Below are 15,381 nucleotides of genomic sequence, written 5' to 3'. Positions count from 1 at the left end.
GGGGGGATCATATCAGTCCCTATATGTCTGAGTTAAAGAGTCATTCAGATCTAAAGAGCTCCTCTGTAAATCCTGCTAAGTCAAAACGGATTATGAAATTTTTTCTGTTTATATATGGAATTTGAACTGTCAATTAGATAAGTATAGAGTCCCTCGCTCTTATACGGAGCCACACAACATCTCACTTATTTTGTCATTTATATACAATTCAATTCGATAATAATACAGTGTATTTTTGACAGATTGAAGAAGGCCAAGGAGGACTTAGAACAATTCTTATTAGAAAACGATAGAATGGCAAGCACGACTAAGTATTACAAATGCGAAGAAATGTACGGTAATTTAGAGGTTTGGAGGGCGGTTGGGGATTCGGATCGCCGGGATATCTATGAGGATGTTATCTTCAATTTGGCAAAACGCGAAAAAGAAGAGGCGAAACAATTGAAAAAGAGAAATACCAAAAGATTGGCACAAGTTTTGGATACTATGACGGACGTGACATACAGGACTACATGGCAAGAGGCGCAGGCATTATTGCTGCAGTATCCTGCATTCGCGGAAGACGCAGACTTGTTGGAGATGGATAAAGAAGACGCCCTGATTGTATTTGAAAACCACATCCGTCAATTAGAGAAGGATGAGGAAGAAGAAAAGGAATGCGAAAAGAAACGTAGAAAACGGCAAGAAAGGAAAAACAGAGATGGTTTCATAGTGAGTGTTATAAGTTGTTCTTAGTTTTATTATTAATTGTTATTTTATGTTTTTCAACAAGAATGGGAAAATTGTAACGTCATTACCCAATCATTACTATGAAAAATGTAACGGCGTTATAAGTAATGCGTTACTTCCATCTATGTATTTCAGTATTTATGTTACACTAATAAGATCAAAATCCGATTTTTTATATAATAAAAAATTATGCGTTTCAGTATTTACTCGATGAGCTTCACGAACAAGGCAAACTCACATCGATGTCGCTATGGGTAGAATTATACCCTATGTTATCTGCCGATCTTCGATTTTCGGCCATGCTTGGGCAATCAGGCTCAAGTCCACTGGACCTTTTCAAATTCTACGTCGAAGACTTAAAGTCTCGATTCCATGATGAGAAGAAGATTATTCGCGAGATACTCAAAGACAAGAATTTCGAGGTGCAAGTGAACACAACTTTCGAGGAATTCGCTACGGTTGTATGCGAAGACCGAAAGTCCGCGACTCTAGATGCGGGTAACGTTAAATTAACGTATAATTTATTGCTGGAGAAAGCAGAGGCACGTGAGAAGGAACGTGTCAAGGAAGAAACGCGGAAATTTAAGAAGCTGGAGACTGGTTTCAAAAATTTGCTCAAGACCTTGAACGTAGACTATCAAATGGCGTGGGAGGACGTGAGGTCGAAAATCGAAGAAGAACAAGATTTCAAGGCGATTACCTTGGAGAGTGAAAGAATACGGATATTCAAAGAATATCAGCACGAACTTGAGGAAAGTTGCAGTCATCATCATATCAGAAGTAAGAAGAAAAAAGCGAAAAAATTGAAGCGCAAATCACGATCGCGTTCGCACAGTGTGAGTGTATAGAAAATAGTCATCTCATTATTTCTGGTCGCGAAAGGTGTAAAATTGATGTTTTTTTTCTTGGCAGGAGTCAGAAGGTAGCGAGAAAGGCTTGAGAAGAAAGCGACACAAGTCACATTCACCCAGTATTCCTAGCAAGTCTGACAGTTCCGAATCGGAAACGAGGAAGTCCAAGAGGAAGAAGAACAAGAAGAAGAGAGGCCGCAGCCATTCCGTACGTATTAATAATATTGAGATTCCTCGAAGAAAGTGTCCAAATTTTATCACGTTTCTCCTGATATTTTTTCACAGCGCTCGCACTCCGGTCTTCCATCCTCTGAGGAATCCCCGGAAAGGAAACGGAAGGAGGAGAAGCACAGAAGGCCTTCTATTCACAGTGAAGGTTCCGTTACGGAAAATAATGAACATCACGAACTCTCCGAGGATGAGCTGGAAAAACAAAGAGCGCAACTTCTACGCGAGCTCCAAATGCAACAAGAGGAGAATTGACGACTTCGCAAAGTGCATTTCACAAATGGGTTTTCAAAAATCTGAAATAATTATTTATTCTCTCTTTGATGACAACTATTTCAGAAGATGTGAGTTCTTGTTATTTGGACATCTTTATTATTTCCAGAATTGAGGATGTATTAAAAGAAACGAATAATGAGTTAGATACCAACACGCTCGGTTTCAAAAAAAGATTGTAATTTTAAAATATGCATCTATATGCGCGTGCAAATATTTACATACAGTAAACAACGACGACGTTCGTTTAAAAATGGATCACCTTACATAACACATTCTAGCCTTCCACTGTGTAGGTAAACTTTTTTTTAAAGATGTATGACTCGTCTTATTTTTCTTCTTGTTCTTTTCAACGACTTGTTCGCACTATTCTTTGTGATTAGAAGTAACTATGCGTGACGAATGCGGAGTATATACAACTCGAAATCGCTTGTAGTAGACATTCTGATAAGAGAAAACTAGTAATTTGCATTTGAAATGTGTGCATTAGTAATGCGCACCTAAAATAATTGACTGTATTATATTTTAGTATGATAATTATATAATATTTACTATTCTCTTTTTCTGTTTCACTTTTATTTTGTCTCACGCTTTCTCTGATTGTTTACTCTTGAAAATCGGGAAGTTAGAACTGCGTGAAGTTTAATCTCCTTAATGTTTCTTTAGTTTTAACATTGAAGTTTTACATGCAACTGAAGAGTCTTGAATGTATGTTAGACTGGTACAAAGATCTCTTGTCTAACGGCGTCTACGTTGTAATCAATTGTCCGTATGCACGCTGACACATTTGGCATTTAAACACGGTTGTTTGCAACGGTGTACGTGCGAGTCGGTAGGTATTATTAACAATTCAGCACCAGGCAGTCTCGACGAGCTCGACGACGGAAGCCTCCTGAAAGTACAAGAGGAAAAAAGGAGGTAATTTGCATCAAAAATTGACGTAAATTGTATTCATTTCGTAAATCGAATTACTATCCAAGATAAGAGATTGACTTTCAGTTTCCTCGGGACTAGATTTTCGTTTGGTCTTCCCTTATTTCGCTCATCCTGTACGCGTTACATTGAAGGAATGCTTGTATTATATCTGATCGACCGTCATTGATTTTGATTAGAATCAATCTAATGGGTGAGAAGTGGTTCATGCGGCACGCGCAACGAGCTCAAGGAACCAACAACGTGAATGAAGAACAAGCTTGACAATACTTATTGTTAGTTTTAATTACTACTTCTTTCTTTTTTTTTTCGTTTTTTCTTTTGTAGCTGAAAACACTTAGAAACAAGTTAATTCATCATGTTGAGAATATTTCCATCATGCACTAAACTGAAAAATTTTGTCCTTTTGGAAACATGATATCGAGAAATGGGTTTTATTTTATAATTTAAAGAAAAAAAAATTATATACACTAAAAAATGTACTAAATTTTAATAAATTATTTGTTTAACTTGTATTAACTAAATATTTATTAAATATAAAGATATATTTATTTGGTACAAGGACAATTAATTTGATTTAACTATAACTTTTTGTATAGAGTAATATTTATTTACTTTTTAAGTAAATATTTATTTAGTACTATTCAAATATAAATTTTGATTAAAATTTAGTATATTTTTTTCTCAGAGAAGCAATTTATTGGTAGTATAAGTTCAACATTAGCGATACATCGAATTGATATTTGCGTCAAGTCAATAATTATGTTTAGGAACGATGTGTGTATAATTAGCAAATGCGAAAGAAGGACCAGCAAAAAGAGCAAAAGTAATTAACAATAAAAATTAAATAAACCATTTCTGGAGATCTAAAGGATTTACGATCTTTTTTTATTTTTGAATATTTAAACCTAAAAGAAATTGTGCAATAATTTCCACAGGTCTCGTCGGTGATAAATCGACGATCAAATATATAACAGTTTAACATTAGTAAATAATAATGTAATAGCGATAGATTAGGGATTAATATTTATTAATGAAAGATGAGTCAGGGTTCCTCGCTTGGTTTCTCGCGTGTTAAAAAAAGTGTGACGAGGTTCTAATTCGTCGTGAAAATTTAATTTGGAGCTTGGACGTCGCTGTCGGTGACTCGTCGTCCTTTCTCCTCACCCTCCCGCCGCTTCGGCTGATCGTACGGCCCTGGGCGCTCTCGTGAGAAGTGGGGAACCCGATCCCCGACGTAGCGCGGTTTGTCCGACGGCGCGGTGTTCGCGGTGTTCGCGGTGTTCGCATCATCGACGGGCCGTGTGTTCTGTCGCAGTTTCGGCAATTCGGCGCACTGGGCGCGCGAAGAAAAAGGTGATTCGAACATCCCGTCGAACATCCGACGAGACCTGTCAATCGAGAAGGGCACCTTGTTCACCCTTCGGATCGTCGACGTCGTCGTGTGTGACGAAGGGCGCACGCCGACGTCATCCCTCTCTCTCTCTCTTTCTCTCTCCCTCCCTCCCTGTCTGTCTCCCTCTGTGTAATATACCTGTCCCCGTCTCCGCCGGAAGATGTTGGGCCTGATTTGCCGTCAGACGTTGTTGGCGAATACCCAAAAGTGAGTAGACTTCGCACCAGTGCCGTCCTTAAACGTTTTCCGTTCACTGTCCGGGCGACGATGTCGAGCCTATCGTGAATTGCGAAATAACACGCGTCCCTCTGGAATAACCCGACTCGCGATCTCTCGCTCGGCCCTTCACGGCTGCTTCCTTTTGAACGAAAGGAAGTTCATCGATCGTCCGCGAACGACGTAGGTTTAATTGTCTCGTCGAATTGGACCTGACGATGCCTACAGATGTCAATGTGTATGATGCTATGACTTCGCGAGGTAGCATAAAAATATGCTGGAACTCGGTTACGTCGCTCGTTTGGTTCGTAAAATACGGTGCAACATAATTTTAGAGTGACAATACCTGCGATAAAGTATATGCCCCATCAGTATGAATAGAATTGTTATGTGGCTTCTTGTGTTGTTCGAATATGGAAAATCTGAGAGATTAAGGATAATAAATTCGTTCCAAAAGTTTCCGCTACGGCGAGTTTGCCGATTGGATTGAAGCCAGTTGAATCACGAGCAATCACGAGTTTAGTTGTAGCCACGTTTTTGATCGTTCTGTCAATGTAAATTAACTTTAATCTCGATTTAATTTATTTTTTATCTTTTTCTAGTTCTAAGAATTAAAAATGGATAAAGAGTAAATTAAATTGGTAGACCAATGTAGGTATATTTAAAGATTAATCTGCATTGACAGATAAAATCTTTTGGACATAAGAATCGCTTACTGATCATTTGTTTTTCTATTTTAGGCCTGATTCCATTATTATAAAATTGATTTTAATCTCAGTTCAATTTATTTCTTCGTTTTTTTTTCTAATTTTAAGAATTAGAATTCTAAGGATTAGAAAAAGATGAAGAATTGGTTGAACAAGATTAAAATTAATCTATATTGATAGAAACGGGCTTACTAAGCGAAATGTTGACGATAGGCCAATAATTTGCCAAAAGATTTCGAGAACGTCACGTTTGACGTCAACTACGTTTAAAGGATTGCCAGTAAAAACCAAGCATGATTTGTCATTTCGTAATCCATTATTTAAACGACGCATTTCACCTAGTTTTTCAACAGATTCTATTATATTTTCATTAGAATACTGTCGATAAAAGTAGAATGTTCTACTCTCAGATTTCGCCATCCGGATCTAGAGATACAAGTCGACACAAACAATCTTTCTTAGAATACGTTTCTATCTTTCTTGAAATTCCATGAGTAATAAAGGTAGAACAATATCCTGTGTCGACTTGTGTCGCCAACTGGAAAACGGTATACCTATGTCTATAAAAACGATTCTTAGTGAAGAAGAAAAGCGATAAGATTGGTCTTTTTTGTTCATTCTTTTCGTCAATCATATCGGTGCACTCTCGATTGACTTCGTAAGGTTACTACATTGAAAAAAAATTTGTTCAATTAACTAAATACATTTAGTTGTTTGTAGATTTGGTAACAGTAACATTGAACAATTTGTTAAGCAGATTACGGTTGAATTCGATTAAATAAAATTAACCAAAATGTATTTAGTTAGTTACACAAATTTTTTTTTAGTGTACTATCTAGCTAGAGAAAGCCGTCTCTTTGCTCTCCTTTTCTTCTATAAAGGACAATTAACGGAGTCTCGACCGACATTTGAACTCGGAATTCTAAATTTTCTTTTATTTATAATTTGTTTATTATCATTCCAATTTTTATTTTTTTATTGTTATCTTTAATTTCTTAATTTTTACTTTGTAGGTACTGTTATTTTGTTGTCTTTTCTTTTCCTTTTTACTTGATTTTTTTATATTCTTAAAGAACCTTAGAATATTAATTAATAAACACTTTTTCGTCTATACCTTTTTATTTAGTTTCGCGTTTAATAATAAGTTCACGACTGTTACACTACTCCTATAATATTCCGTTTCGTCTTACGGGCCTAAATTTGTGCACTTCTTACAATTCGAATAAGATCTATTTCTATCAATGTAGATCAACTTTAATCTCAAGTTAATTCTTTATATTTTTTTCTAATATATATTTCTTTCAAATAAATTAAGATTAACTTTAATCTCGATTTAATTTACCCTTTATCCTTTCTAATTCTTATCACTAGAAAAAGATAAAAAGTAAATTTTAAATCAAGATTAAAGTTAATCTACATTGGCAGGAACGGACATAATTCTTAGAACTAAAAGAAGATAAATTACCCTGAAATCCAAATTAATCCACATTGGAGAAATGAACGTAAGAGAGAATTACAACAAAATCGGTATATTAAACCTGGCACTTTACAGACTTCTTTTTTTTTTTAGTATTATTTTACATGTTTTTAGGGACGTTTTTTCGTCTATTCAGCAAAAACAGAGCATTTGTCAAACGTAAGAGGTGCTCCGATAACTGACACCACGGTCGCTCGGCACTGACTATAGCGGCTATTTTATCTCTCTATCTACACATATGTCATCTTGAGGATATTCAAATACATTTCGGTATGATTCACGTCACCAACATTGTTTCTCGAGTCAGATGCGCCAGTGGTTTTAACGGTCACGCGACCATCATTAATTATGACGCTCGCGATAGCACTGATTGGCACACATCAGCTTCTGGCCTTTCAAGGAATCAGAGAAGGGATAACGCATAAGAATACACTTATGCTTTTTCAAGATTTCTCTCGGCGTTTATCCCCTCGCACTGATTCACAATTCTTGCGATTAAATCCTCAATTATTTGGAGATACAATGGCCATTTTTCTTCTTCGACATAGCGAAATCCACTTCGCTTCAAAGAGGATAGAATTAGATGTATACTTAAGTATCCTTATTACGGATAAAAGCACATAAATATCTTCGATTGCGAATAATAATACCTTTTTCAGACGTAATAATATTCATTGGAAATTTTCCATTTTATGTATTGATACACTGAGAAAAAAATGCTGTTGATTCAATTGAAGTCTATGTTACGGGATTTCTGAAAGTAATTAATCAAAATAATTTACGATCTAAAAAAATATTAGATTTTCGACTATTTGGAATGGTATGAATATACTGTAATAAAAGCGACATTTTTTGACGTAGAGTAATACGTAAGTTATAGCAGGCATAATTTGTTATATCATAATTATCACATGAAACTGATAACACCGCGCTAATTAGGGTTAAACAAACATATAAATTATCATCATAGGCATTCTTCTTCCGTATATTCACGCGAGTGTGTAGATGTTCTTTCATTGTGCTATATTAATTTAATAATACTTATCGATCCATATATAATTAACAATTATTATTTATTAGTTGACACATTAATGCCCGTTTCCATCAATGTAGTCTAACTTTAATCTTGGTTCGACTTACTCTTCGTCTTTTTCTAGTTCAAAAGATTAGAAAAAGACGAAGAGTAAGTTAAACCGAGATTAAAGTTAATCTACGTTGGTGGAAATGGGCATAAAAAAAGACACATGCTTCGTTCTAAAAAAGCGCAATTTTTGTTATCGATCATAGTATTACTTACGGGACATTGATATGTAAATAAGAGACTCGTTTCAAAACGCCAGTGCATATTTAACAAGAGTGATAAGACTGTTAACTCAAAACTTTACCACAAGTAGTCGAATAAATATTTGAAGATCTTATCGACAAGATTCTTAAGAGGACTCTTCAGGTTTTATCTATCGGCACTATCTATTCAAGTGTGGACCTTTTCGTACCTTGACGCATTGTTTATTATTCGATAGAGTCGGCACCAGATGCTTAGGATCGGTAGTTCCGGTGTCGAATCCACCGGACTTTCCGCTGGAGAATGAGCCGGTTCTTAGCTACAAGAAGGGCAGTCCAGAAAGAGCGGAGCTGGAGAAAGTCTTGGATAAGATGAGCAACGAATGCGAAGAGGTGCCATTAGTTATAGGAGATGAGGAGATCAAGACCGATCTGTGCAGATACCAAGTCATGGTATGTTTCTATCCTAATCGCGTTTACTCTTTTTCTTACCCACACTGAGAAAAAAATGCTGTTGATTCAATTAAAGTTTATATTACTGGCTGTCACTAAGATAAGTGATTAATTCATGTATATTTTTATCAACATAAAGGCATAAATTATTATTTCAATATTCATAGAGGCTTTTATGTCAATAAAAATATACATGAATTAATCACTTATGTTATTGACAGCCCATAATATAAACTTTAATTGAATCAATAGTATTTTTTTTTTCAGTGCACATAACATTTATGTTGCATAATATATCTAAAAGACATGTTTTAGATATCTTATGCAACATGTATGCGATATTATCTGAGTATTCATAAAGAGCAGAACTCTTTGCGTGATTTACTGTCCTTTGTTACATAGATCATAGATAATCATGAATTTTTCAGCCGCACAATCACAAGGAAAAAGTCGCCAAATATTACTGGGCGACGCCGGAACTCGTGAAGAAGGCGATCAACGTCGCAGTGAAGGCGCAGCGAGAATGGGAGAAATGGCCAATCGAGAAGCGGTTAGAGATGTGGTTGAGGATAGCAGATTTGATGGCGACCAAGTACAGGCAACATCTTAACGCTGCCACCATGCTTGGTCAGAGTAAAACCGTGATCCAAGCAGAGATCGACAGCGCGGCGGAGCTGATCGACTTTTTCAAAATGCATGCGTATTTCGTGAAGGAGAGTCTCAAGTACCAACCAATTTCACCGACTCAGCAGACCCTCAACTCAATGAGGTATCGTGGTATGGACGGTTTCGTAGCGGCTGTGTCGCCCTTCAACTTCACCGCAATTGGCGGTAATCTCAGCTATACGCCGGCACTGATGGTTTGTAATTTGCAAACCATACTGACAGCGCTTTAATCGAGGCTAGCGTCACGATCAAAGCAACGCGCTAATAATAATACGCACGTGTCGACGTGCATGCCGCGATTGCAGGGTAACGCCGTACTCTGGAAGCCATCCGACACCGCGTTATTATCCAACTGGTGGATCTTTAAGATATGCAGAGAGGCCGGGGTGCCGCCCGGCGTGGTGAATTTTATTCCTTGCGAAGGACCTGTGTTCGGCGATACCGTCACGTCGTCGCCTCACCTCTCCGGACTCAACTTCACTGGCTCGGTACCGACGTTTAATCGTCTATGGTCCCAGATCGGTCAGAATCTTCCCAAATACAGGAACTACCCGAAATTAGTCGGTGAGTGCGGCGGCAAGAATTATCACTTCATCCACTCGAGTGCTGACGTGGAATCGGTTGTTTACGCGACGATAAGAAGCGCATTCGAGTTTAATGGACAGAAGTGTTCCGCTTGCAGTAGAATGTATGTACCAGAATCTCTATGGGGCAAGGTGAGTCTAGTAATAGCCACTTTGTTAAATCCTTTGGGAGTGCACATCCATGTGATCTTGAACTTTTGTTCCAGATAAAAGACGGCCTCTTAGCTCTTCGTCAGAAACTCACAATCGGTGATATTCGAGACTTCACTGTATTCACTGGCGCCGTTATAGACGACGTTGCGTTCAAACGAATTTCCGGTTACATCGAGTACGCGAAGAAATCGCCCAATTTCGAAATTCTTGGCGGTGGAGGCTACGACGATTCGTATGTTCTGTTGCAATTATTATTAACGTAATAATTATCTTCATGAATACCTCGTATCGAGATAAAAGTGTTTTTTCAGGTGCGGATATTTTATTGAACCGACAATAGTACAATCCAAAGATCCAAAAGAAAAACTCATGACAGAAGAAATATTCGGCCCAGTGTTAACGATATACGTTTACAAAGATTCCGAGCTGGACAAGACGGTAAAGCTGGTAGAAACGTCTACACCTTACGCCTTAACAGGCGCGATATTCGCACAAGATGAGTAAGTAAAATTAGTCAATTATACAAGTTACGTTGTACGTGACGAGTGTAAAAGAATTTAAGCAAAATATTACACAATTATAGCTTCTGCTTTAAATCACATGTTAAATTCTCTAAAGTTGTGTCTGTATATTATAAGCCAGAATGAGATTGTAGTATAGTGATGTAATATTTTTTTTTACACCTCAAACTCTGATCAATTCTCAAAATTTTTATGCTGGTTCAACGATACTATAATGGTGCATTGTAGTAAAGTGAATTGTAGTCTCATACATCTGTATATTTTTACAGAAAATGGGCAAAGCAGGCACTTGAAGATTTTAAGTATACTGCCGGTAATTTTTATGTCAATGACAAATCGACCGGTTCAGTGGTCGGCCAACAGCCATTCGGTGGCAGTCGAATGTCCGGTACAAATGACAAAGCCGGCGGTCCTCACTACGCTCTTCGCTGGGCGTCCCCGCAGGCCATTAAGGAGACCTTTGCGCCCATACGGGAATACGATTATCCATATATGAGATCCTAAATACTGGACTCGCTTGTTGTTAATTCGGTGTGATTAATCCGGTAATATATTGCCCGATAATTGCACGTTGCAAACCGAGAAACGCTCATATTTTCATCTGATCGGGAAAGAAACATACCGGGGCAATATACGGTGGTATTACTACATTCTGCTGCTTTAACTCAATGAATAAGAAAACAAACAAGGAGGAAAAAACATTCAGTCCACCATTCAAACAAGGTATCATACAGAAATACATAGGAGATTAATGGATTTACAAAAATGTTTTTAAATTGAGCTCTGACATATGATTTAGAATTGCAACGAAAAAAAGCTCAAAATTTCGATTGTAGGAGCGGATACGGTGAAATAAAGCGTGCGGAGATACCTATTCTAAGGTAAAATCTCACTTGAGTAAGATTCTTGTCCTACGGTATGGTGTATTCTTAATTTGCTTCCTGATAATTCGATAAAATTATTTAGTGAGAATATAATTAGATGGAAACAAAAGGTATTCGTATACCGTGTGACAAGGTTATAATGTCGAATTAGTTTAACGTGCAGAAATTGACAAAACGATTTCGCGTAAGAGGACTTTCTCTCGATAGGGAGCACAGTAAACTTGTGAGCGCAATTTTTGCGATGCACAATAGAGACACGACTAGATTCCTAGATGAATTAAACGCTAAAGGGAGGAAATCAGGCTCGCAGGTCGCAGCAAGTGCACACATAACTCGCCTTCGAATGTTCCGTTGACATCACCTCGTGATAAATACGGAATTCCAGTGCGGCGACTCTCCCGTGATCGATTCTGTTAGCTGCGGACGTCGCTTCGTAAGCCGCTAAACACGCTGTCTCGATTACTCGCCGCCAGTACATTACCAAAGTATTATCCGATGTGCATTTCGGAGACGTGTGATCTCATCACCGTGTGCCCGATGTATCCTCTCCCTTCTCTCAGTACAATAATACTTTTATAACTCAAGAGTTATCGCATCAGATCGATTGAGGAGAAAACGCGAGCAAAACGATGCGTTTATCTATGGTACGTGATTACGTACAGCAACAAAAAGAGGTATATCTTTAATCTCATCGAACTACATCCGGGATACTGGATAACGTATTCACTGCGCTATTGTCACGTGTCCTCAATGTCGACTGAGTAGAGCAAAATATTGTTAATGTGGTCAATAAAGCTTCGATTTGAACCCCGTTTTTAGATGCGATATTACCTACATTGTAAATGATGAATTTCTTTTTTTACTGCTAGAGAGATTGTCATGGGTAATGCAGTTTCGGTAACTTTCAGTTCCTTTCTAATAACATGTACTTTGTAAGATTGTATATGCAGAAGACGTGTCACGTGATCCCTCTGTAGCTGAAGTAAGTACTCTTAGCATTTATTATACATACAAACATGTATACGCACACGTGTGTGTGCGTGTATATGTATGTATTCCCAGATCTTTGATCATCGTTTGTCCTATAATATTGTTGATGATGTGACTGAGACGGGATGTTTCGAGAGTTGATGGGTGATCGCCAAGAACATAATAATTGACAATATGTTATATATTGTGGCAAGTGTTACAGCGTTATTTAAGTGTACGATAGCAATAAAGCAATATAAATCTATATAATCTTCATATCGTCTTGTATTTTAATTGTCATTATAAGACGCGCTATTTTTTGAAATATCGGATATGACGTCAAGCGTCTGCCTGAAGCAACTGAGGGTTTCTATTGGTCCCCGTAATTTAGATCACGAGACTACTTCCGTCCAAATGTGTATGAGCGCGTAATCGATCACGTGACAGATTAGCAGTCATGTGACATAGACTCGTATTTGTTAGTGATACGTAGAATGCTTTTTTGGGGCCCATAAAATTTTTTTCGTATATTAATACTGTCGCTGCTATTAAAGTTGTTTTAAGTCAATGAGACTTTTTTTTTCGTAGTATTTTATTAATGCTGTCCTTTCCATTTATGTAAATTATTTAAAATGTAACTTTTCAGTTTTATGATCAAATTTATATATATTAAAAAAAAGTATTTAATATGTTTTGTATTAATTACCTAAATATATTTTATATATATATATATATATATTTAAATATTTCTATACTTATATTTTTTAAATATTTATTGAATCGTTGATGAGATTTTTTGAAATTTTCTTTATCTTTATAACAAATATAATAAATACTTAAGTAATAAATCAGCACATATAGAAAATATATATTTAAGTACGTATAAAAACGAGTTTGACGATATTACATTACAAAACAAAATTTATACGTTTTTTTACATATTATAGTGTACGCGTGGAGAGAAAATCTCATGATACGGGACTGATTGATGTCTCCCTCATTCTTCTGATTCTACGCGCAGAAAGGAACCAACGTGAGTATATTTATATTCTTGATAATTTTTAATTATCTGTTACAATATTAAAACAATGTTGATTTCATTTTACCTTTTTCGTTCAGTTACGTAGGAGACATTAAAAAAATGTTCTCACGAAGGATTTTCGTTGCAACTCTCAAGTATATCAAATGCCACATGTTGGCTTATTAGGTTAACCACTATAAGCGCATTAAAGTTTTATGTATACTTTATTAATTTTTAATGGTTATGAATATTATATACCCTAATTTCAATTCAATTTATAATTTATAGTTAAACATAATTTTCTGTGTAAGTATAATAATAATGTGCAAAACAGCTTATCAACAATATTTTCAACGAATGTTATAGAATTGTTTCTGGATAAAAATTATATTTGATAATTAATGTATTATATTTTGCTTAACAGATGGCGGACACTGCTCCAGCCGCTCGTGGTGGTTTTCGTGGAGGTTTTGGCTCTCGTGGAGGTGACCGTGGAGGTCTGAGAGGCCGAGGTCGTGGTAGAGGCAGAGGACGTGGCCGTGGACGTGGGAAGGAAGACAGCAAAGAATGGGTCCCTGTTACCAAACTGGGTCGCTTGGTTAGAGATGGCAAAATCCAGTCTTTAGAGCATATTTACCTGTTCTCTTTACCCATTAAGGAGTTTGAAATTATTGACAAATTTCTTGGGCCAGATTTAAAGGACGAGGTCTTGAAGATCATGCCGGTACAGAAACAGACGAGAGCAGGTCAACGCACGCGTTTTAAGGTAAACCAGAAATCCCTTCAGACATTACAATCAATTAAGAAATTAATTAGGAAAATAAACGTAAAGGTTCAAGTCTAACAATGTGCTCTTTGCTTCTTGTTTCTTGTTTTTGATTATTTTTATCTCTTGCCTCTTATTCTTTTTCTTTGTTTTTTGTTACTTGAGAGAAAAGTTAACGAACTATGAGAAAAATGAGAAATAAAATTGTTGATAAAACGGTTACAAAAAGATACAAAGCAAGAATCAGCAAGCAAAGAACGCGTTGTAGATTAGGCTCTAATCTAACAATAATCAAGTGATGCTAAAGAAATCATTGTAACAAAAATAATAAAAGTGAGACATCTTTTGCAGGCTTTTGTCGCAATTGGGGACAGCAATGGACATATCGGACTGGGAGTAAAATGTTCCAAGGAGGTAGCTACCGCCATTCGAGGTGCTATCGTTCTGGCCAAACTCTCCGTTGTACCAGTTCGACGTGGTTACTGGGGCAACAAGATCGGTAAGCCGCACACAGTGCCGTGCAAGGTGACTGGGAAATGCGGTTCCGTACAAGTGCGCCTGATACCAGCGCCTAGGGGTACCGGCATCGTATCTGCTCCAGTTCCCAAGAAACTACTTCAGATGGCTGGTATCGAAGATTGCTACACCTCGGCTAGGGGTTCCACCTGTACACTCGGCAATTTCGCCAAGGCTACGTACGCCGCAATCGCCAAAACCTATGCTTATTTGACGCCCGACTTGTGGAAGGAACAAGCTCTTGCAAAGGCGCCGTATCAGGAATTTGCCGAGTATTTGTCTAAGACTCACAAAGGAGGCGCGAGGGCAGCTGAAGTTGTCTAAATAAACGTCCAGCCATCATGGAAATTTTAAAAACAAATTTTGTTTTTTTTTTATTCCTCGATTCCTTGGAAGCTGATTCATTACATATTAACATCCCTGCTGTCAACATTAACTAAAAGTAACATATCTATGTTATAATTTAGTATTCAATAATGTAACTGTTATATGACAACATATGCTATATTACATTTATATTGTTGAGTGCGAAATTTTAACATAACATACTAAATGTTATGTTATTGTTAATTGGTGTCGATTGGGATATTTTAAAACTCCATTTATCAATTTATTTTAGATACATTTTAGTTTTATTTCTATTGTCTGTAGAGGTATTGAAATATTTTTTAATGCTACTGTTGATTGCTTGAACATCTTTACGCATTTAACTTAAACTAAATTAATTCAATCGCCAGAATTGTTTATGAAAAGATTA

At 36.9% G+C, this 15,381-nt stretch overlaps 3 protein-coding genes across 7 annotated transcripts in view; all 3 read left to right on the top strand.

Moving 5' to 3' along the window:
- Nucleotides 1-3,356, top strand: part of Prp40 (pre-mRNA processing factor 40) — a 9,319-nt gene extending 5,963 nt beyond the window's left edge. For 4 of the 5 annotated variants that reach the window (XM_018510470.1, XM_018510469.1, XM_018510467.1 and 1 more), the window contains 4 exons: nucleotides 243-711; nucleotides 930-1,565; nucleotides 1,642-1,788; nucleotides 1,866-2,579. In XM_018510470.1, coding sequence (XP_018365972.1) covers nucleotides 243-711; nucleotides 930-1,565; nucleotides 1,642-1,788; nucleotides 1,866-2,063 — 1,450 coding nt within the window. In that variant the 3' untranslated portion in view covers nucleotides 2,064-2,579. Of the gene's footprint in view, nucleotides 1-242; nucleotides 712-929; nucleotides 1,566-1,641; nucleotides 1,789-1,865; nucleotides 2,580-2,747 lie in introns of those variants that run through there. The other variant, XR_001940203.1, reaches the window with a different exon arrangement.
- Nucleotides 3,357-4,289: 933 nt separating this feature from the next.
- Nucleotides 4,290-12,861, top strand: P5CDh1 (delta-1-Pyrroline-5-carboxylate dehydrogenase 1). Its single transcript, XM_018510471.1, has 7 exons — nucleotides 4,290-4,617; nucleotides 8,331-8,544; nucleotides 8,973-9,404; nucleotides 9,516-9,926; nucleotides 10,001-10,179; nucleotides 10,259-10,447; nucleotides 10,738-12,861. The coding sequence occupies exons 1-7, from the start codon at nucleotides 4,571-4,573 to the stop codon at nucleotides 10,970-10,972; spliced, it is 1,707 nt and encodes a 568-aa protein (XP_018365973.1). The 5' UTR covers nucleotides 4,290-4,570; the 3' UTR covers nucleotides 10,973-12,861.
- A 420-nt stretch (nucleotides 12,862-13,281) lies between these two features.
- On the top strand, nucleotides 13,282-14,985 carry LOC108763026 (40S ribosomal protein S2). The gene is made up of 3 exons (XM_018510315.1): nucleotides 13,282-13,354; nucleotides 13,767-14,108; nucleotides 14,460-14,985. The coding sequence occupies exons 2-3, from the start codon at nucleotides 13,767-13,769 to the stop codon at nucleotides 14,946-14,948; spliced, it is 831 nt and encodes a 276-aa protein (XP_018365817.1). The 5' UTR covers nucleotides 13,282-13,354; the 3' UTR covers nucleotides 14,949-14,985.
- Nucleotides 14,986-15,381: the final 396 nt, after the last annotated feature.

Source organism: Trachymyrmex cornetzi, unplaced genomic scaffold (genome assembly GCF_001594075.2).
Source record: "Trachymyrmex cornetzi isolate Tcor2-1 unplaced genomic scaffold, Tcor1.1 scaffold335, whole genome shotgun sequence".
Classification (NCBI taxonomy): Eukaryota; Metazoa; Arthropoda; class Insecta; order Hymenoptera; family Formicidae; genus Trachymyrmex; species Trachymyrmex cornetzi.
Note: the sequence above shows the minus strand (reverse complement) of the source record. Positions and strands in the feature narration are given on the sequence as shown.

Excerpts from the sequence above, each read along its gene's own strand:
- LOC108763026 (XM_018510315.1), top strand. The coding sequence starts at position 13,767 with ATGGCGGACACTGCTCCAGCCGCTCGTGGTGGTTTTCGTGGAGGTTTT. Across the intron at positions 14,109-14,459 it reads GTCAACGCACGCGTTTTAAG|GCTTTTGTCGCAATTGGGGA; the intron begins GTAAACCAGAAA and ends CATCTTTTGCAG.
- P5CDh1 (XM_018510471.1), top strand. The coding sequence starts at position 4,571 with ATGTTGGGCCTGATTTGCCGTCAGACGTTGTTGGCGAATACCCAAAA. Across the intron at positions 4,618-8,330 it reads TTGTTGGCGAATACCCAAAA|AGTCGGCACCAGATGCTTAG; the intron begins GTGAGTAGACTT and ends ATTATTCGATAG. Across the intron at positions 9,927-10,000 it reads CAGAATCTCTATGGGGCAAG|ATAAAAGACGGCCTCTTAGC; the intron begins GTGAGTCTAGTA and ends CTTTTGTTCCAG.